The sequence below is a fragment of the Engraulis encrasicolus genome, chromosome 18 (assembly GCF_034702125.1).
Source record: "Engraulis encrasicolus isolate BLACKSEA-1 chromosome 18, IST_EnEncr_1.0, whole genome shotgun sequence".
NCBI lineage: Eukaryota > Metazoa > Chordata > Actinopteri > Clupeiformes > Engraulidae > Engraulis > Engraulis encrasicolus.
The window spans coordinates 5573526-5595647 of record NC_085874.1 but is presented as its reverse complement, the minus strand read 5'-3'; the positions used below and the strand labels follow the sequence as shown (position 1 = coordinate 5595647).

General features: G+C 43.1%; 2 protein-coding genes across 2 annotated transcripts; one reads left to right on the top strand and one right to left on the bottom strand.

The window, feature by feature from the left end:
• The first annotated feature begins 1215 nt into the window (after positions 1 to 1215).
• si:dkeyp-114g9.1 (uncharacterized protein LOC555399 homolog) lies at positions 1216 to 9896 on the top strand. The gene is made up of 9 exons (XM_063222292.1): positions 1216 to 1494; positions 1602 to 1881; positions 2048 to 2170; positions 3352 to 3476; positions 3710 to 3842; positions 4281 to 4372; positions 5335 to 5516; positions 6576 to 6745; positions 9048 to 9896. The coding sequence occupies exons 1-9, from the start codon at positions 1225 to 1227 to the stop codon at positions 9293 to 9295; spliced, it is 1623 nt and encodes a 540-aa protein (XP_063078362.1). The 5' UTR covers positions 1216 to 1224; the 3' UTR covers positions 9296 to 9896.
• A 1776-nt stretch (positions 9897 to 11672) lies between these two features.
• On the bottom strand, positions 11673 to 20510 carry med28 (mediator complex subunit 28). Its single transcript, XM_063222291.1, has 4 exons — positions 20304 to 20510; positions 19888 to 19954; positions 13330 to 13442; positions 11673 to 13027 (listed from the first exon to the last, which is right to left on the bottom strand). Exons 1-4 carry the CDS (start codon positions 20466 to 20468, stop codon positions 12830 to 12832), a joined length of 543 nt encoding a protein of 180 aa, XP_063078361.1. The 5' UTR covers positions 20469 to 20510; the 3' UTR covers positions 11673 to 12829.
• Positions 20511 to 22122: the final 1612 nt, after the last annotated feature.

Here is a 22122-nt window from a genome sequence, read left to right as displayed (position 1 = left end):
GTTGATAGGCAGAAGTTTTACTGCAAGCCAACCGTATGCGTTTCATATGGACGAACAGAAAGTTGTCCCATTAATCACATGAGGTGATAAGGATTGAATGGTACTTTCACATTTACAACAGCCAGACACATTCATAAGAACATACATTTCAGAAATAGATCAATCAGGGTAGCTAAGCAAGTGATCCAATCAACCTGACTGCTTTGGACTTTGGTGTCCTACATGTACACAATAGGTGACAAGCAGTATTCTTATATTTCAATATTCTGAATTAACATCTTCATCCATATAGGCTACTGTACATAGTTTTCTGTGTCAAAAATATGATCTTAATGGTAATTTTTGCCTGAAATATCTTCATTTTACATTGAGACCCTACAATATAATAGCTGCGAAAATGAAATGCTGGACAAATTCATTCATGTATGAAAATAGGTTTTCCTTCCACTCCTGTGACAAAACCTCGTCTTTTGGCTGCCTTTTATGAACATTTTTTGTTGTCTGTTGTATGGATAGGTTTTTCCCAATAAAAGGGAAATATATACTAAAAGTATGATAAAAAAAAATAATATATATAACACAAGAATCCACAGCAGTTCCATTTTATTTGTCCATCTTCTTCCATCACTGTTCAGTGCTGTGTAAGGTTTTGTTCAAAGATTTAGAGATTGGAGAGGGTTATTATGTGGGCTACTTAATTTAAATATAATGTAAATTAATTTTATATATATATTGACTTAAGGCATGTGTTCTGAATTGTTATGAATTCATACATAGGCAATTAAGGCACTCACTGACAGACACACACACCAAGCATTATCATTTGGGCACAGCGCAAGGCCTAGTGCCAGTGCGTCTGTCAGTGCTCATCATCGTTCACCAAGGTGGGCTCTGGGCCGTAGCCTAGGCCGTACCATTTATCTCACACCATGGAATAGGTGAAAGTCTCCGCCCCATATTTCAAATGGTATTTCCCAATTAATTAAATCGTGTTTCGACCTCCGGGCCGCGTGGCTGTGGGCAGTGGTGTAGTCTACTTTTTTATGGTGGGTATACTGTATATCTTAACATTTTTTGAAGTGGGTATACTGTATATATTTGTGCTATTCAAAACAATGGATCAATCAATTTGAAGTGGGTATACTGAAATCCCTGAAATTTAGAAGTGGGTATACTCCGTATACCCGCGTTCTACGTAGACTACACCACTGGCTGTGGGTGAACATGGCGCTTACGGATTCGAGTTGGGAGGCCGAGTTGATGGAACAGTTCGCCCTGTTGTCCGCCACCTCGGTTGAGGTTGAGAATAAGTGCGAGACAGACGTTACACAATTAGACAGTGCCCCAGACACGTTATTGTTACATCTGTGCGATGAAGTCCTCATGCTCATTTTGCAAGAGCTGGACCCGGTGTCCTTGCTTAGGGCTGGAAGCACCTGTCGGTTACTGTTTCGACTTGGTTCTTGCAACTCGCTGTGGAAGAAACATTACCAGGTAGGTTCGGTGTGGTTAAGCATAATTAACACGTAAATTAGCAGGCCACTACACCCTGTCAGAAGATTTGTTTTGCCTTGACTTTTAATGCCGTGTCTTTTCCACAGGCGTCTTTCGAAATACAGTTCCCCACAGCCACGTGCCTCTTGTCCGCCAAGAAAGCCTACTCTCTCCTCGTCATGTGGAGAGCCTTGTTCAAGAGCTTGCACTGTAATCGGTCCCTCCAAGAGAAGCTGTTCGGAGAGATTCCCAATCCCCCACAGAAGTACTGGATCCAGTGGTTGGTATTGGAGGAAACCGTGCCGCTGCCCTCTGTCACCTTGCCATGCGTCGACATCGAGTCATTATGGGGTGTCTCGCAAGAAGTGCTGGAATTCAAGTTCAAGGGTAAAGCTGCACCAATTCTCTGAAGTCTGTAAATGTGTGTAGTTGTTTGTGGTTGTTCTGTAAGACCAGAACAGAAGAGTCTCATTTGTCATGGTCATACTTGCTGTTGTCATAGAAAATGGACTGCTTCCTTCTGTTTATCAGCGTGATTGTTTTGATTCACCAGAGAAGTCTGAAGAAGGCGACAACATGAGCTTCGAGTGGAAAGAATTGTATGACATGGCAGTGGAGCACCACGGGAGTCTGAAGTTGGTGTTTCAGCATGTTCTCAACCAACAGAGCACAAATGGTACGTGTCTTCTGGGGCCCTTCGGCCTACTACACAATGAAGTTCAAGCCTAGCTTTTACGCACGTGCGCACAGTGACCTGCTCAACACCATATTCTAATTCCTGTTTTACCATATTGATGTATACGCTATGATGTAGCTTGGTAAACTATATGATATGTATACAGTGTCTGAAGCTTTTTACAATTCATTTAGTGTGCCTTTATGTATAATTTGCTTTTGTCTGGCCTTGTACTTATTTCCAAGAACTTGAAGGACGTGTTGAAACTTTCTTTAGTTCTCTTGTTTTCCCCTCTTTGACGAAAATGCCAGTCTTCTGAAGAGGAAAAAATAATGTTATCCAATTGTTTGCTCTGCTGAACCACTTCAAAGTGGTTTTGTTCAGCCACTGTTGAGGGCCAAGAATTCTCATGCATGCTTTGAACACGAGGGCAGTTCCCTCTTAATATTCGGATCCAGAGCCGCACCAGGGGATGCCCTCCTGAACTTTAGACCCTCTGCAGAATGGTGGAGGTGGGACAATGTGTGGTGTCCATTCAGAACATTAATCATTTAGTGTTTCCTGCAGAACATTTGTTAGTCAATGTGTGGGTTTTGGCTGATATCATAGACCTGTGTCAACAATTTCATTGTAAATGCAATTTATAATGTTACTTTACAAAAAAAAATCCAAATTCTTTGTCTGTTCTGGGTACCTAGTCAAGGTGGCGTCCATGTCTCTAGAGTGGCTATAGTTGTATGATTTCAGAGTATGCTGAACTGAGACAGTTGATAAGGAAGAGACTCTGTTGTGTGAGTGTGTCCCAAATCCAGACGGCACAGCGCTGGACATTGTAAATGAAGTGTGTGTGTGGCAGAAGAGCGCCATTGAATTTGGTTCTGATATTGAATTTTAAATGGCATCCAGTGTCACTGACCTTTTTTGACATCTCAAGGTCACCAGAAGTGATATCCAACTTTCCTCCACTTCTTAAAATTAGTCATGGTGCATATCAACTATGGTAGAGATGTCATGCTTACATGACAAAGTGCTCATAGTCTTCATATTTGGGAGTTTAGCCGCAGTACTAATGTGTATTGTACGTCCTTCCTAAATCCAGACCACACAGCGCTGGGCAATAGAAATGAAACGTTGGTGTGTATGTGTCTACTCTACTGTGCATGCGTCCTTCCCCAACCCAGATCACACAGAGCTGGAGTCCATGCACCGCCAGTACTCCCAGTGCCGCTTCCAGTGGCTCTTAACCTACTGGCTCTTCCGCCAGCCCACGCCACTCGACCGCCAGCTGCGCTCCATCTTCCTACAGGTATGCATTTTTAGTAAGGTCCCACCTTTTTAAACCTTTTGAATTTTTGTAGTATATATCAATGTAAAAAATGTATTTAATGTATTTGTTTGGTTGTTGTTTTTTGCAAATGTAATATGGTTTGGTAAATGTAATGTGAAACATTTATTTTTCTATCTGTATTAGCCATTATATAGCCATAGCTGCTGAACTGGCAATAGACATGAATAAACAAACAAACCATCTTCCTGCAGTGGCGCTCGTACCGCAAGAGCAAGGTGGCCGCCTGGGGCCACACACTGTGCGACACCCACTACCTGGCCTCTCTGCACAGCATCACCAGCGACTTCTGGAGGGGCAAGCTGGCACGCGGGGACGAGACTGTGGGTGAGTTCTTACTGTGAAAGACTTGGTCCCGTTTGTGTGTGTAGGCCTGTGTATGTGCAGTGTAACCGAGGTCCTCCTGCGCAGTTCGCCACTTGGAGCTCGAACCTGTGACCCATCAGTCTTTGCTCCAGTTCAGCATGGGAGGCACAGCATGATACCACTGCGCTAAAGGTCCAGACTGATTGCTCAGCACATCCCACTGTAGCCAACTCTTACAGGATATCTGCAGCTTGCATCATAGAAACAATTTAAGACCGCTTTTGGTAAACGTCTCAGATTGTCAAATTGTTTAGCTGCAATGAAGAATCCTGCCTTTTTATGACGGCTTTTCAAATGCCAGTTGTCAGTTGCTGTGAAATGGGTTTGCTTACTCATGCACATTTCTTTGCCCTTCTCTCTCTGTGTCTCTGTCCCTCTGTCTCCCTGTTTGCACACTAGGAATCCAGACAGTGGACAATTACTTCTCAATGTGCAAGTCACTGCTTGCGTGGATCCTTGGTCGAGACTGGGGGACATTAAAACGCAAAAAGGTGTGTATACACACACACACACACACACACACACACGGGTACATTTGCTTTAATGATGGATCAGGACTTTCCATAATTCATTTTTGTATAACTCATGCCATTAGTAACGGAGCCATGGAATTAAGTGACCAACGGACATGAATGGGATGATTTGTTTGTTATTGTCACTGCATGACTTCAGCATCTACACACACACACACACACGCAGAGCGATTTTGCCACCTCCTTTTCTTCCCTTGGCATTTTAAACATTTGTGTCTGTGTGAATCAGGGGCGACATTAGCGCTGCGCTCGCCTCATTAGCTTGTTGTGGCTGACTTCGCAGGTCGCGTCCGTGGCCCCCGTAATGGAGAGGGCTCCACGCCGCCTAAATGGATTATGGGGCATATCGTCACGGCGTGTGGCCCACTCAATTAACACCACACGCGCCCTCGTTTAGACGTATCAGTCTGCCGATTTCACCCACGGGTAAGGCCGTGTCCTGCCCTGCGTGGTTATGTGGGAGTGCTGATGATGGGGGGTGTAATGGTGCTTTTTAAGTCTTCAAGTGCGGAGACGCAACCACAGAGCTATTACACAGTGCTGTGGATGAGGGGGTCCTTGCCGGCTGGCTGCGTTGAAAGTCTGTCAAGGAATGAATGTCAAGGCAGGAATGTCTTGGAGGACCTCATGCAGAGTTAATGGATCACAGTGGCTTAATGAACCTTAATGTCTGAAAGCAATGTTCCATTACCAGACTTGTCATTACAGTAGGTGTATATAACCCATGCCAAAAATTAAAAACTCATCCATGTTATGGTGGGATTTTAGACGCCGTTTACATATGTATGGATATTTTTGATAACGCAGGAGTTTGGGCCTCTCGTTTACATGTGAACAGAGTTTTCTACATGGTGTTTAAATGAGTGTATAAATGGAATAAAGGCGTTACTGATGTGGTCCTGGGGACTTTTTTCCCCCAGGTGTACGAGGACACGCTGGAGGGCGTGTACCTCGCGCTGCGGGCAGAGATGTGGGAGGGGCTTGTGGAGCACGAGCGCTTCTGGCAGGTGGCCAAGCTGCAGATGAGCCGCGTCTGCACACTGGAGGAGACGGCCGCCAACTACGTCAACTGGAAGATGATCGAGATGCTTCCCTACTACAAGTGAGTCAAGTATACTAGATAAGAGATGCTGCCCTACTACAAGCCAGTCAAGTATACTAGATAAGAGATGCTGCCCTACTACAAGTCAGTCAAGTATACTAGATAAGAGATGCTGCCCTACAAGTGAGTCAAGTATACTAGATAAGAGATGGTTAAGTATGCAGATAAACCAACCCACAGCTGTTTCATATCACATGCTCTTGCCATATTCGAATGCACAAACTGCGTCAAATAGATGGTCGAGATGTTGCCCTTCTTCAAATGATGTGTTGGTGTTAGATGTCAGTTGGAAAATGACTGACTGAGATGCTCCCCTTCTACAAGGGAGTCAAGTATACCAGATAAGTAGCTACGTATGCAAATAAACCAGCCCACAGCAGTTTCATGTTGCATGGTCCTACCATGGGCTCCTACCATGCACAGACTGTGTCAAATAGATGGTTGAGATGTTACCTTTCAAGTGTGTTGATTGTGTTGTAGGAAATCACCTGGAAGAGGATTGAGCTGCTGCCCTACTACTGAGTATATTAAATAATAGCAGGTTGTGGTGTCATGTTGACTGTTAATTCAGCACTTGAAGCTGGGACCAACTAGAGCTAGAGTTTGGGAGCTAAAAGCTTGTCTTTGAAATCCCTCTGCTTGCAACTGGATAGTACTGCAACCAGTCAGCGCAACAAAAATGGATGGCATCTGATTCAATGGTCTTTGCTCTTTGGAGCATCAAATGCAAAATCCCTTTTGGATTGCCACCAAACCATCAAGCAGCAAATTACACTGCAACTCTGGTTTTCTCTGTAAATACTAGTAAGAAGATGAATGTCTACTGTCTTCGCCAGTTTTTCAATGCAATTTATTTAATTTTGTCTGAGGGTTTTGTATGCTTTGTTTTTGTGTTGGACTACAGATGAAAAGTTACTACTTTTAAAAAAAATCTGGCCTATTTATAACCAAATGTTCAATATGCATCGTCAATTTTTTTCATTTTAAACATTTTCATTTCATTTATTATTTGTAATTCATACATTTTGTCTTATCTGGCTGGATCCTCCATCCCTCCAGGCTGTACCTGGCGACGGGTAACTCCATCTACCTGGAGCAGGTGAAGGGCTACTTGCGCAGGAAGAGGCTGATCCACAACTGGCTGTATCAGGAGGAGACCACCTGGGCCAGGCAGCTGCTGCCTGACCAGCTCTTCTCCCTGCTGGAGTTCGACACCAAGCTCACCCAGGGTACGTAGTACTGTAAGGCTTCGCAATATAGTACATTTGGGATTTTACTATCTCCACCATTTCTAAGGGGGAACCCCGCAGACCTTGCACTCGGTCTGTTATTTTATTATCGGTTTAATGCAACTCCATTGATATTGCTTAAAATACGAAAAGTATCCACCCTTCTGTTTTTTGACAATTGCACCCTGCACAATGCAGATGCTTTCATCCTAAATGGACTGCGTATGCAAAGCATACGGAGGTGATATGATGCCGTGTTAGGAATATTTCCTCCCATATGAAGAATATTTTGGCCTCATAGCTTCATGCAACTTCTGTAACGAATGTAACTATGCTGTAGTTATTAAATGCATGATTGTGCAAAAAAAGAGAAAGCTATGAAGAAACCCAAGATGCAACAAACATGGGAAATATTGGTCTAATTAACATTCATTTGAAGTTTCCTCTTGGTGGATTGCAGAAACAAAGGCAGTTTCACCATATGCTGACCTTACATTCTTGAATATAGAGTAGCATGAAGATTGCTGGTATATGAAAACTGCAAGAGTCATCACAGAGGCTTGTTCTAATTGCTCTTGAGGGACTTTCCCGCTGCCCATCTTGGTCTGGAAGCTTCTGGTTTTAGCTATGCTGACGTAGGCATAATGATGGTCCCTGTGCTCACGTTTGGAGAGACATTTGTAACTGCTAGTGCGCTTCTGATGGCGACTCTGCCAGAACAGTTGCAGACAGACTTTTTCGCCTTGATGCACTTCTTTTTTTCTGGATCTAGTGTTTCTATGCTTTGGTGCAGCATACAGGAGTTGCCTGTCTTCCAGCCGCAGTAGAAGAGCAATGCTTTTAACATGAAGTACTGCTGAACAAGACCAAAGGCATATCTACAATGATGCTTTTGTGCAAATATTGATTTGTTTCTTTTTGAAGTGCGGTTCATTTCAGTTGTTTGCATGTGCTGGAGGGGGAGCATGGTGGGGGGTGGCAGGGTGGTGCAGATGTGTGGCATTTGGGCTGGAGTGTACGGTATGTGTGGCGTGTTTACCCCCTCGTGTGTCTGTGTCCCTCGGAAAAGCCATTCATCATGCGTTCCTTCGTACAGCCGAGCTGACGTCCCGTCAGCGCTGAGTAGAGCAGAGCTGTCGTGTAAAAATGCCTGATTGGGATTTATCAGATTTGCTTCCTACTTGACTCGCTGACCCACGCAGCCCTTTCCCTCTCTGATCTAGCGGCCGACAGCCATTCATCAGTGCTGCTAAGAAGCGGGCCTCATTCATCATATTTAGCTTGTGCCATGCACCAACACAAGGCAGGCAGGCAGGCAGGCAGGAGCCCGTCAGCAGCGTACCCATAGCTGGTGTTCGGTGCATTCTGCTGCGTCATATTACATAGCCAGTGTTCTGTGCGTACTGCTTCTTATTGCATAGAGGCAGTCGATTCGTATGCTAATCAGCAGGCGGGGCACTCGGAGTGTCACTCTCAGCCTTAAAATGTATGGCAGTGAATGAGAAGCCAGCGCACTGGAGGGCAAATTCTGTTTTTTTAGACTTGTAATTGTCGGCAGCACTTTCATTCAAACTCCACTGCCTGTGTGGTGAATCCAGGGAAACGACTATGAAGTGGCAGAACCATATCTATGTCCAAACGACCACAAGCAGTTGTAGAATCCACAGTCACCCCACCAAAACTAAGTTGTCAGACTGGTTGTTGGTGGGGGGACTGTGGATTCTACAACTGCTTGTGGTCGTTCGGACATACATATGGTTCTGCCACTTTATAGTCGTTTCCCTGGATTCACGACGCAGGCAGTGGACTTTGAATGAAAGTGCTCCCGACGATTACAAGTCTAAAAAAGCAGAGTTTACCCTCCAGTGCGCTGGCTTCTCATTCACTGCCATTCATTTTCAGGCTGCGTGTAACCCTCCGAATGCCCCGCCTGTTAATTATAGGTTAACTTGCATACCAACCGACTGCCTCTATAGCCAGTGTTCTGCCCAGTGCGGGCGCGTGTGTGGGTAACATGCAGTTAACAGCATTTTCTCCTTCACTACTCTTCAGCCTTAAGTGAACGTGTTATTGCTTTGCTGTGTTTATTTGTGGTACTGAATCAGCTGCTTTGAGATGGGTGCTTGTAAACTGAGCGACTTTTCACCATGAGCTAATTTCAGGTTTGTGTACCTCCCGTCCTTTACTTTTGTTTGTGACCTTTGTGAGGCACAATTCAAAGGTAATTATCTTTCTTGTAGTACAGACCGCCTACACTTAAGTTAAAACTCATTTGTTTTCATTTTCTTCTTGCGTTCTGCAGACTGTCTGCATGGAGACACGGTGCCTGCACAGCTGGGCCGTCTGCTCTGGCTGTACCTGCACTCGGGCCACCAGCTCTACCTGGAGGCGGTGAAGGGGATGGTGCTGGAGTGTGCCCATGCCACCCTGGGCTTCTTCACGCACCAGGCCCAGTCCCGTGCCCACGCCCAGGCACGCCTCCTCGCCTCTGGCCATCACTCTGCCCCCCATGGGGGCGACCAGCCTTGGCCCGAAGCTGGAAGGTTTTAATGCACATCTGGATTTTTAATATACAGGCTTTTATTGGAATGGCTTTTTTTCAAAGCAAAGGCTGTATTTTTTTTGTAAAGGCTTCTGTGTGGGCACTGTTTTTAAAGATGCAATTTTAGTGTTTTTAGATGTGTAAAAAGAGGACTTTTCCAGACATTTTTTATAGTACTTGTACATATTTCAAAACTGTAAAATGAACAAGATTGAAACCAATGTCTTTTTTTTTCTAGTCTCCATTTTTACTGTATATTCTAGTGATTTGATTTCTCCATGGTGCTTGTATATATGTCCATTACCATGATGCTTGTACATACATGTATATATCTTCTCCTGTCAATCATGCATGTGTTGAATAATGTACATATCTCTGAACGTGAACCATGATTTTTGTAATGTTAGCTTTTTTTCCATTTAAATTAAGAATTAGTTTTGCTCCATTTTACTATAGCTTTTTTAGACATTGGAGTGTGTGTTTTTGTAATGATGCTGGTGGTCTGTCTTGGCGGTGGTCCGCTGCATTCACATCATGGGACCTTGAATGAATACGGTACTCTTCACCTGCCATTCAGGATGACCAATAAAGCCCTCTAGCGTGTTCATATTCATTTGTCTTGATCTTCACATTTTTTCTTTGTTCAGTTTGCCCTAAGTCATGTGACATTGAGAATCTTAGATCGTTATGGAATGTGTGAAACACCTTTTTTGGCAACGCTGAAATGGATTAACATTCTTTGAAAGCACCGGCAGTGGCTGTAGGCCTACTATTCCTAAATTGATGTAATCACTTGCAGAAACATGGAAGAGCTAGCTTGAAATTCATGCTGCAAACATGCTTTATGGAGAAGCCTAATTGCTTCTTTTATCTTTTTCTTGGATAAATGTGTATCTGATGCAGGGGAGATTTACATTATGCATGTTCTTAATGCAAGCTGCATATTGAAGAGCTACAAAAACTGAATTCATAAGAACTGAGTCCCATCTTCTGTTCAAGGGAAAGGTGGTATGAAAAGTGAGTCGTCAGGGTATGTTCTGAGCTGAAAATATTCCCTATGTTAATGAGACAATTGGGCAGTAAAGAACGCAGCACATATTGTATGACTGATAGTGCTGCTTTTTCTTTCCAAATTCAGATATTTAATGAGAAATAAAATCCTTGCAGAGTTGTATAGTAAGTAAGTAATACATTAGTACTAAAATGCAGTACCTGCACTCCGATATATATTTTTTAAGTACAGTAGTTTATGAAAAGGAAAGCTGAAGAAAACCTGGAGGCAGTGGTTAACCTGTTTGTGAGAGCCCTTTGCTTTATGACTGGGGTGGCCATCTTATCCAACCCCTGATTATTTTACTATTATGCAGTTTCATGTGAAATGACACATTTTGTAAAGAAATATAGGAATTACATTTGCAACACAACTATGAGATATCTTCAAGGGACCGATCTAGTGAAGGTGGGTCTGTTGTAAAGATATAAGCCTGAAGTGCATGGAGAAATGCTGGTTTGTGTTTATAGCACGGCCTTTGGAGGACTTTGAAGTGGCCCTCGAATTGAAACGGTTCCCCACCCCCGCTTTATGAGAATGATGCATCTGGGCTGTTCTATTATGAAGTATACCATTAGGCCACACGAGGGACTTCTGTACTTGTACTTTCACATTCAGAACTTAAGTAGTAATGTTTAATACTTCTACTTGGACTCAGTACTTTGGTAGCAGTTTCTTAATCATGTGTTCTTTTACTTTCAGTACTAGAGAAGTATTTTTAAAACCCGTCTACATGCAAGTACTCGTCAGTTTCTTGATTTAGTACTTGTACTTCTAGCCCACTCCTCCAGTCACTGTGTATTTGATCTTAGATTCATGACTAGTGACTGCTGTGGGGGGTTTCCCCCCGCAAGAGTCAGTTTTGGGCACCAAAGGGGAAAAGGCTGGGGCTCACATGCCCCATCCCTAGCATAATGCTCTTACTTTGCACCTAATAGTACATGTTAACATCCGTATAGATTTTCAGAAAGGTAGCTAGGGAGAGATATTAAACTGAGATATCAAAACCGAACCCTACAAGTGACCCCCTTCCCTGTCCATTTTCTTCAAATGTGTGCTGCATACTTAATCATACTGCATTACTCAACCGTTTCATGATGTAATACAAATGTAGCAATGTGAAAATTGTCAGGTTGAGAAATGTCATAGGCTACAGGGAGGGATTGAGGAGTTTAAGTTGAAGTAGGTTGATCAGCGAGAGGCGCATTACGGTCCTGGAGCATTTTTGTTTTCCATAAGGTGCTGAGGCCTTACAATGGTCCAACACAACACGCAGATTAGAATGAGGGGAGAGCCAAACTGTTGCTCTGTAGCATGCAATGCAATGCAAAATGTCAAATATTTACAAGTGATATTTATTCAAAAGAAGTACAAAACAGGATTTTACTATTTACAAAAACATTATTACAAGCCTTTTTTTTGGGGGGGGGAAGTTCTTCACAATCTCTACTCGTTAGTTACCCAAGGCATTATCTGACACTAGTCTGAATAGATATACCTTGGTGTACCTAATTACCAAGTAAAACAATGAAGAGTACAAACTCAGATATAATACAATGGCATCAAACTAACATTGAATCATCTGTATCACTTAACAAATCACCATTACAGGAGCATTCTAACTGGGCAAGGGTGTGTGGTTTTTCTTTCTTTCTCAGCCTAGATGCATTCATTCAACAATGACATGCAACCCAGCTGCAGCAGTAAGCCAAGGCTTCAAATCAATGTCCTTCCTCCCGTCCTTTCCTCCACCCTCACGAGGCTCAAACTCAGAAATGATACGTTTCCCCCCCTAACCTTTTCTTACAAAAACATATTCCAGAAGTTGTTCGCTCCATTGCGATCAGGATACTGAATTGGGGATGGCAAAGCACCCAAAATGCTGCTCGACAGCAAGGAGCCCTTATTGAGGAGGGGTGACACCGGGATGGCCATGGGTTCTTATTAGCATTATCCTAAATCCTGTCCTCCACCTGTGCTTATGGCCTCACGCTTCGCTGACGCCACGCCTCCGTGGAGAAAACAATAACATTTCTCCGCTGTCAGCCGCAATAACTTTTAGGGGACTTTTCCTAATTCAACAACAAATCTTCTAGTAGAGTAAGATACATCAAGCCCATACTTTTCTGGGATCAATGTGACATCAGGTGAACACCCTTTAGGAGACCTTCAGGCTCTTTAGGTTGAGAATACATAGAGTTCCCTTAAGCCGCCACCAAACATCACAGAAAGAAAAGAAGCAGACAGAACTTGAGCACACTCCTTTGCATTGGGTGGGCGGAGTTTGACTTATCTTACTCTATTTCATGATTTTTGATTCAACATCCCAATTGCAAATGAGAAAATGACCTTTGCATTTTTGAGATATTGAATTAAACTTCTGTCGCAATTCGCCAATGACATCCTGCCACATCATCGCAAGGCCACAAGCACAAGGGAGGACGGGAGACAGGATAAAGGTAAGAGCACTTTGATTCACAGCCTGAGTGCTTTAATTGGGCTTCATGGGGGCAGGGATGTTGTTGGATGCTTGCTCCAGGAAGGCCAGGGGGCCTTGGGGCAGCTCCGTGGGCCGCTTGTGCTGAACGTTGATGTCCTCCAGGACCTGCTGCCAGGTGTGGATCTTGTTCAGATGCTTCTGGATGAGCACCTCTTTCCTCTGGAGCTCGTTACGCAGCTCTGATATGTCCTGTTTTCAAAAGGTAAGAGGAACACAGGTGGCGATAGAGTTGAATTGAAACGCAGGCTCAATGCTTGGGATATTTTTGTGGATTAATTATTACAACGTAATTGATCAAGGGACCTGTGGTAACACAGATTAAAAATGGAATGTCAACCTTTGGGGACACTGGGACTGACTACAGTTGGATCATCATTAAACCCCCAGATTACCATTTCATCACAATTGGTAGTGGATGGAATTCAAATAAACAACTGAACTTTGAGTAGGCTATTCTGCAGAGCACAATAATAATAAGAGTCTGATCTAACCTCCTTCTCCACTTGTTCAGGCTTCTGTACAGATAGTTGGAGCCTTTTTTGAAGGAAGAAGCATTCCGTCTGTCTGGCCACATCCAGGAACTTCTGAATGCATTGGTCAACACCTGGAAAAAGGAAATAAAATGTACTTAGAAAAATGTATGCTCATTGCTAAGCCGTAGGCTACTGAAAAGTACATTCTAATACTATTTCCATACATTTCGGAGAGAATTATTCATATATAAATATTCAGCTCAAATGTAAGATTTCAATCACTGTAAAGGTGGATTCCACTATCAATCCCCTTTTCTGAATGTTACTGGCATTAGTTTTGTAGCAAAATGTGGCTTTTGTCATGTTACATTTAGCGTTAAGTAAATAATTTTTTTTCTTACATCCACAAAATGCCCAATATTAAACATGACGGGTCGATAGGGAATATCAGGGAACACCCCTGCCCACGTTTGAAACAAATGTTTAGGGTGGCATGCATAGATGGCCAATTTTAAGATGGTTTAACTTAAAGCGATACTGTCCCATTTTTGGAAATAAGCTTATTTTGCACATTCCCTTGAGTAAAATAGTAGGGGTTTACCATTCTCCTGTACTTTCAGCCGTTCTCTGGGTATGGCAGTGCAAATTTTACCTTTCTGCTAGCAGTTAACATTGAGTCCTATGAGACCAGCTGGCGGCTAACCGGTCTCATAGGACTCAATGTTAACTGCTAGCTTGGAGGTAAAATTTGCACTGCCATACCCAGAAAACGGTTGAAAGTAGAGGAGAATGGTAAAACCCTATTATTTAACTCAAGGGGAGGTGTAAAATAAGCTTATTTCCAAAAATGGGACAGTATCACTTTAAGACAAAATACAAATCAGCCAAATGACGTAGAAAGCAGTTAGTCTGGTCCTGACCATCCCATAATACTGCCATTTCATTTCGTATTTATGGTCTGGCATTTGTTTGCTCTGAAGCGATTGTAGGAAGCAGGAAGTTTGCACTCAGTTATGGTTTGAAATTATTGGACACCTCTCACCCAATCGCTGGCAGTTACTCAACAACAACATAGCGCAGACCAATGGCTCTGGCGCAGATGTGTACGTCATTGTCGCGAGCGTCCTCCCCCTTTCGCCCCCACGTGGGGGGCGTATTCAATTATTGGCTGTTTTCTGGGGGGGCGTTGCGATCAAAATTCTACTGCTCCAGGCACTCCACAGAGAAGCACGGCCAGACTACAGTAGTGGAGCCAATCCTTTGGCGGAAGTACTTAGGATGGCTCGCGAGGCTAGAAAGCAGTAGCTTTCATCAAAAAATGTGAGAACCACTCTATGCCCGGTTTGAATCCAACATAAAGCCTGAAGTTCTGCTAGAGAGTGACTGCTGCCCCATCCAGCTATCTGTGACAGACGTATACACATCGTTCAAGAAAGTGAATGTTCACAAGGCTCCTGGACCTGACAACATCCCAGGTCGTGTGCTTAAAGCCTGCACATCTGAATTAGCTGATGTCTTTACAGATATTTTTAACCTCTCACTACAGCAGTCTGTTGTCCCTGCATGCTTCAAGAGGACTACAATCATCCCAGTCCCTAAAAATCTACAGTGAGTTGTCTGAATGATTACCGACCAGTAGCTCTTACATCTGTAGCCATGAAGTGCTTTGAGAGGCTTATCAAGATGCATATCACATCATCTATTCCAGCTGCACTTGACCCACTTCAGTTCGCCTATAGGTCAAACAGATCAACTGATGACGCCATTGCCCTTGCACTAAACACCGCTCTTACTCATCTTGATCACAGTAACACCTATGTGAGGTTGCTCTTTATCGACTACAGCTCTGCCTTCAACACAATTATTCCATCCAAACTAGTGTTAAAGTTGCAATCTCTAAACCTTAATCCCTCACTCTGCAGCTGGATTCTAAACTTTCTCACCGATAGGCCTCAAGCAGTGCGACTGGACAAGTTCACCTCCTCCACACTCTGCCTCAGCACCGGCACGCCCCAGGGATGTGTGCTCAGCCCCATACTCTATTCCCTTTTCACACATGACTGCACAGCCATTTCACAATTCCAATACCATCATTAAGTTTGCTGACGACACTACGTTAATTGGCTGCATCACAAATGGAGATGAGTCGGCCTACAGGGCTGAGGTGGCGGCATTGTCAACCTGGTGTGTGGATAACAATCTACTCCTGAATGTCAGCAAAACAAAGGAGTTGATTGTGGATTTCCGGAGGATACAACACCAGCCAATTTACATCACTGATACTGCAGTGGAGAGGGTCAAGAGCTATAAATTCCTAGGAGTCAACATCAAGGAGGATCTCAGCTGGTCTCATCACATCAATTGCATCACTAAGACGGCTAGACAGCGACTGTTTTTTCTGAGACGGCTGCACAGATATGGAATGGAGAGTAGGATACTGGCCAACTTCTATCGCTGTACAATAGAAAGCATTTTAACTGGTAATTTCACAGCCTGGTATGGTAACACCACTGCCCAAGATAGGAGAGACCTCCAACGAGTCATCAAATCTGCTCAAAGGACAATCCAATCAGATCTACCCAACATCCAGGATCTTTACAACCAGCGGTGTCTGAGGAGGGCCAAACGAATCATAGCTGATCCATACCACCCCAGCTACACACACTTCACCCTTCTACCATCTGCCCGGAGATACAGGTGCTTACATGCTCACACCAGCCGACTCAGGGACAGCTTCTTCCCTCAATGTATCAGAATGTTGAATACAAAATCACCAACATAGGAAGAAATCCACTCATCACATCTCCCCTTTCTCCAACGTGCCATTTTTTTCAACTTTTTAAATATATATTTTTTTCTTTTTTAACATTCTTTTTAACCTTTTTTGGGACTCCCAGAGCAGGGAAGCTTTTCATTGTATATATATGTTTCATATATATACACATGACAAATAAAGTATCTTGTATGCCATTGCAGATATTCAGAAAACGAGCCAATTGTGCTAGTGGACGACACCATCAACTTTCAGTGTATTGCGAACCTTCTCAGTCAATATAGCAAATGCCCTCGTCATTGTCACCAAATTCAAACATCAATTGTAAAACTGTTGTACGTGTATTGTGTAAACAACATAATTCAGTCATAGTGCAGGCAATGGGTGAAAGAATCGCTCACAAGGTGATACAAGCATGAAATTTGGCACAGGTGTTCATTAGGGCGTGCTTATCAATATCAGGGGTGGAGCCACTCAGAATTCCATGTTGCATAGCAACGGTTGCTAGGTAAAGCATTTCCCTTAGCAACCAGCATTAATTATGCCGTTTTAAATTGATTTTGTGGTATTAAGGCATCTGTACCCTGAGCCATTGTCTTAAAATCATTGTAGCAATGCTGAAAAAGGCTACATATTACAAATATGCACCCTTTTCCTTACAGTAGCAACCAGCATCAATGAAAACAGGTTCCGAGCAATTGTATGTATTGTATTGTGATCTGAATATTGACCGTGTGTCCTAAAATCGCTACATGAATCCTTCAAGAGGTTATACATTAGCAACATGTGCAACAATGACCCCTTTGATGTAATTTTTTTCCATTGAAGTCATAGCAATTGTGTGAAAAATACAGGGGTTGTACAAAATAATGGAAATACCTGTCATTTTAGAGTGGGACGTTTCATGGCACAAGTGGACCAGCCTGTTACCAATCTTCATTAACTGCACATTGCACCAGTAAGGTTAAGTGTGAAGCTTCAATTAGCAGGGTAAGGGCACAGTTTTGCTCAGAATCTTGCAGTGCACACAACATTATGGGTGACATATGCACACAACATTATGAGTGATATATCAGAGTTCAAAAAGGGGAAATTCTTGATGTGCGTGTAACTGTTGCATCTCTGACCAAGACAACAAGTCTTGATGATGTATCAAGAGCCACAGCATCCAAGTTAATGTCTGCATACCACCAAGAAGGATGCTCTTCATCCAAAGTGAATAACTGTGGATGCAAGAGGAAGCTGTCTGAACTCTCTGAAAGGGATGTTTCGATGCTGACCCAGACTGTATCCAAAAAAGAATTTCTCCTTTTTGAACTCTGATATGTCACCCATTGTGTTGTGTGCATTGCAAAATATGGAGCAAAACTGTTGAATCTCCACACTTCACCTTACTGGTGCAATGTGCAGTTAATGAAGATTGGCCAACAGGCTGGTCCACTTGAGCCATGAAACTTCCCACTCTAAAGTGACAGGTGTTTCCATTATTTTGTCCAAGCCCTGTACAATATACACTTCTATTTACTTTTTGAAGACACAAGACAATGAACACAGTTAGGGCAGTGCTGTGTTGTTAATTGTAGCCTAAGTGATTCTTGACATGTCCTGGTAGCCTTTTATTAATCACTATATAAGTACAGTGAGTTGGGTGCTACAATATTAAGATACAAACTGGTATCCAAAAAGTTGGGACACTTGGTATTTTGTAAATTATCTTCAATCCATACAAACATTCAACCCATACATACGATGGAGAGCTGTGCAAAGAGAGGAAAGCTGAAATCAAAGCAAACCAAGTTGGTTCCTCTACATCAGGAGAGTTTTGACCATGGGGTGGCCAGGTTGGGGCCCATTGAAATCTTGCTACTTGGAAATATAACATGTTCATATTCTGGTTCTGGGCATCCTGTGTGGTGTCCCGTTGAAAACAATGGCATTAGAATAGAATATAATAGAATAGATAATAAAAGAAAGCCTTAATTGACATTATACAAAGTATACTGAGATTTGAGCTTCCCTACAAGATGCACAGTCCTTTACACTGTAGATGAACACAGTCCAGTAAGTGTAAGTTCAGTGTAGTGACAGCTTTGGGGAAGAATATCAATTTCAAATTAGGCTAGTCTGTGTGGTGCTGAGCAGTTAGTGTGGTAACCCATTGATATTATTGTAGCATAAGCATATCTCATCATGCATGCAAACATACTCATATACAATTCATGCAGACTATTAGCTGTGGAACTCAGACTGTGAACACTGTGAAAACCAATTTCAGTCTCTTGCCATAGCTGATGTTTGTGGCATCTGGCAAAATGGTGAGGGTTTTGGGAAGAATGTGTGTGGTCTTTAAACACCTTCATCTATGACTGGGGCACTCTTGAACAATGCCTAAGGAACATTTCACTCCTCATTAGCATCATCGTCAGTTCTTGAGGTAGAATTTATATATTTCGCTACAGTTTTTAATGTCACACCTCCCTAAGAGATGGTCAAGGTGTGAGTTATGTGATTCTATCTCAAGAAGGCTTCTCTAAACCGTTGCAATCCAATGACTCCCACTCACCAAGGCTATTCTGCCACAGCATATCAAGAGGGAAGTTGGCTATTGTAATGCAGGCATGTAGTGTCATATCGGCAGTTGTCTTCTCTGGCTGAGTGAGAATGGACTGGCTCAGCACAGTGGAAGATTCTTTGGTCAAATTTGCTTGAAGACAGTGCAAATAGTCTAGAGTTGCTGAAGTGTTCTTGATAGAGCAGATGTTAAGACTATACATGTATTTATGCACATCTCAAATGTTGACTACACAAAGCTGACTGTGAGAAAACAATGCCTTTGGAAGTGAAATTCTGCCAATTGAAAATGTTCAATTCAATTCTGTCTAGCTATAGTCGATAGCAATCAATAGTTATCTGAAATATTATAGCCTAGTGTTATAAAGAAATGAAAGGTTTGGTACTTTTAACTTTGTAAATACAATATACAGAGTCAGGGGTGTATAATTATTATACTGACTAGTATAGGGAGAAACACATTTTTTTGCATTCCAAATACTGTTGTTTTGAATGTAATTTGTCTTTAACTTGACATATAATTAGGCCCGTGAGGTTGAAAGAATTTTAGTCATCCTAAAGATATGTGGCACCCATTTAGGTTTGGATTTAAATATTAATAATACTGGGGTAAGCATGAGGACCACTGTCAGATGAGACTTCTCAACACAGCACGCATGTATCATGTAATATACTGTATACATTCTTTCTTCCTGAATTTTTTTTTTTTTTTGGTCTGGTCAGTTGGCAGTATTTGGTACAGGTATATAATATAGATATAGGCCTGCCATATAGACTTGACATGATTTCAAAAAAGACATGACAATTTTTATTATTCACATAGTTACAATGATTTTGGGTGAATAAAATTACATCATAAGGGGTCATTATCGTACATATTTGCCATGTATAACCTCTTAAAGTATTGCTACAGTGATTTTAGGACAATGACTCTTGGTACAGATGCCTTCATACCACAAAATCAATCATAAATGGCATAATTGATACTGGTTGCTAGGGAAAATGCTTTACCTAGCAACCGTTGCTATGCAACTTGGAATTCTGAGTGGCTCCACCCCTGATATTGATAAGCATGTCCTAATGAACACTTGTGCCAAGTTTCATGCTTGTATCACCTTGTGAGCGATTCTTCCAGTATTCAACACCCATTGCCTGCGCTATCATAACTACAACCTGACCTCTCCACCTCGAATGTCATTGCAGGGGGACAGCTCCCTAGCTTGATAACTCACCTGTTCGAATTTCCTCCTGATCTGTCCCGTTTACATAGTCTTGACTCACGAGAGAAGCAAAGCATGCCTGGAAAAAAGGGTTCACAATTTCAGGGAGTTTTCAAAGTTAGGGACTGTTTTCAGCTTGAAGTTGTTTGATATGAGTGGTCAGTGTTGACAATGCGAATGAGCCCCTTTACAGTTAGCACATTGAGCGCAATGCAGTCAGATAGCGTTTACAACTATTGGCGTAATGCAAAGTGACAATGACACCACGAAATGACAATGATACCACAGTAGAAACCACGTAAGCTAAATCAAATTCATACGCATCCAGTTCCCAATTCTGTAGCCTACCAGCAAAAAACAACGAAAGCTAGAATAGCTAGCGTTAGCAATGATAACACAAAGCCGCTAACGTTGAATGGAAACAGTACCTCGAAAGCAGCTTCTAGGTCGTCGACTAAAGTATTGTTGGCTGTTCCCCTAGGTCCGGCAGGTCCAGAAAGCATTCCAGGCTGACCAGGACCACCAGAACCTCCCGAAGGATGTGATCCAGATTGTTGCTGGCCCAAAAACATTCCACCCATGGAGGACGCCATCTTTGTTGAATGGGTGGGTGTGGCTTGACGATTCAGAGTTTACTTGCGTCATGCGTTGGTTGCTACCATTGGGCACGTTCGTGATAAAGCAGTGCTGGTTTTGCTAGGCAGCGCGCAGGCTCACTGTGCCAGTTTGATAGCCCGATTATAATCTCTTCGATGTTTGGTAGTAGAGTAGAGTAGAGTAGAGTAGAGTAGAGTAGAGTAACTTTATTGATCCCCAGGGGGAAATTCAGGACCAAGGGTCTGACCAAGACCATAACAAGCAACTAACGTTCTCAAAAGGCATGGACCACGGTTGACAAACCTCCCTTGGTTTGCTACTGGTCGAGGGCAGGAAAGGCTGAGCCAAAGTTTAAACCAAACATTTCTTAGTCCCAATAGAACGTCTCTGCCTAAACCGCGGCACTGCCTTGAACACGCCTCTACCTAGTAGGACCGTTGGAAATGCTCAAAGTTGATTGACAAAGTGGGTGGAGTTCCCCTGCCAGGGGGAACTCAGAATCTGCCTGAACAAGCATCTTAATATGGGACCTTGCCTCCTCCACTTGCCTCCTCCACTCGCTTCTCGTCATGATGACATCACTGACAACAGCATTATATTTCAATATCTTGCAAAAGCTCAATTGTAGAGTCTTTTTCTCGTTTGCAATTGTTATGGTGAATGAAAAACAGTCCCTCAAAAGTTGTTGTGGCTAGGCTGACAGCTGGGAAACTTAATCGTTTTCTCCACGGAGGAGGGGCCAGGAGGCGGGGCGGGGAGACAACGCAAGTGGAGGAGGCAAGGTCACATATTAAGACGCACTCCTAGTGTAGCAGAGCCGAAGGTCTTGCATCACTGCCAGGGTGGAGCCTGGGTACAGGTTTGATGCATTGTGGTTAGAATTTTCTAACCAGAAGGCATCAAACTGGGAAAGTGCAGATGCACGCTGCCTAGCAAAAGCAGCACTGCTTCATCACGAACGTACCCCATTGACTTGAAAACAGATTCACCACTTCCTTCCTTCCTTCCGCTCAAGAAAGTGACAAGACAGCCTCTTTAGAAAAGTGCAGCCAGGAAAGGTATACTTTGCCGTTACAGAAAGTACATTCAGGCCTATCTTTGTCTTTGACAGCCGATTCTCCTAACGACAAAGACCTGACCGCTTTGGATACACTGAAAAAGTGCAGTTTCAAGGTCTGTAGAACACTTTTAAGATGTCCTCTGTAGAACACTCCATACCAGTTTATGAAGATCCGGGATCTACCCGGATGTGGCGCACGTAGCTGCAGCGACTCCTTACTCTCCCAACTCGCAGTGTTTATTTGTGTTATAATGTGTCATTCGAAATGTCTATCGTCGGAAACTATGTCGGAACGCATGTACAGTCGGCAACAGCTGTTGCAGATAAGAATGGACAACTCAAGCGATGTATTGGATATACCAATAGAGACACTGGAAGAACTTGGGATACTACGGCGGCATACATCGGACCCGTCTGCTTCGCCTACATGGCGACGGCGAAAGAGGTGCTCCAGAATTAGGAAGAGAGGCAAACGAGGTGGCGTCGAAACACGGCTTGCAGCCAACCCAACTCGTCCAGCAATACCATCAATTCTCTTGGCAAACGTAAGATCTATGGACAATAAGATGGATGACATACGGCTACTAAGA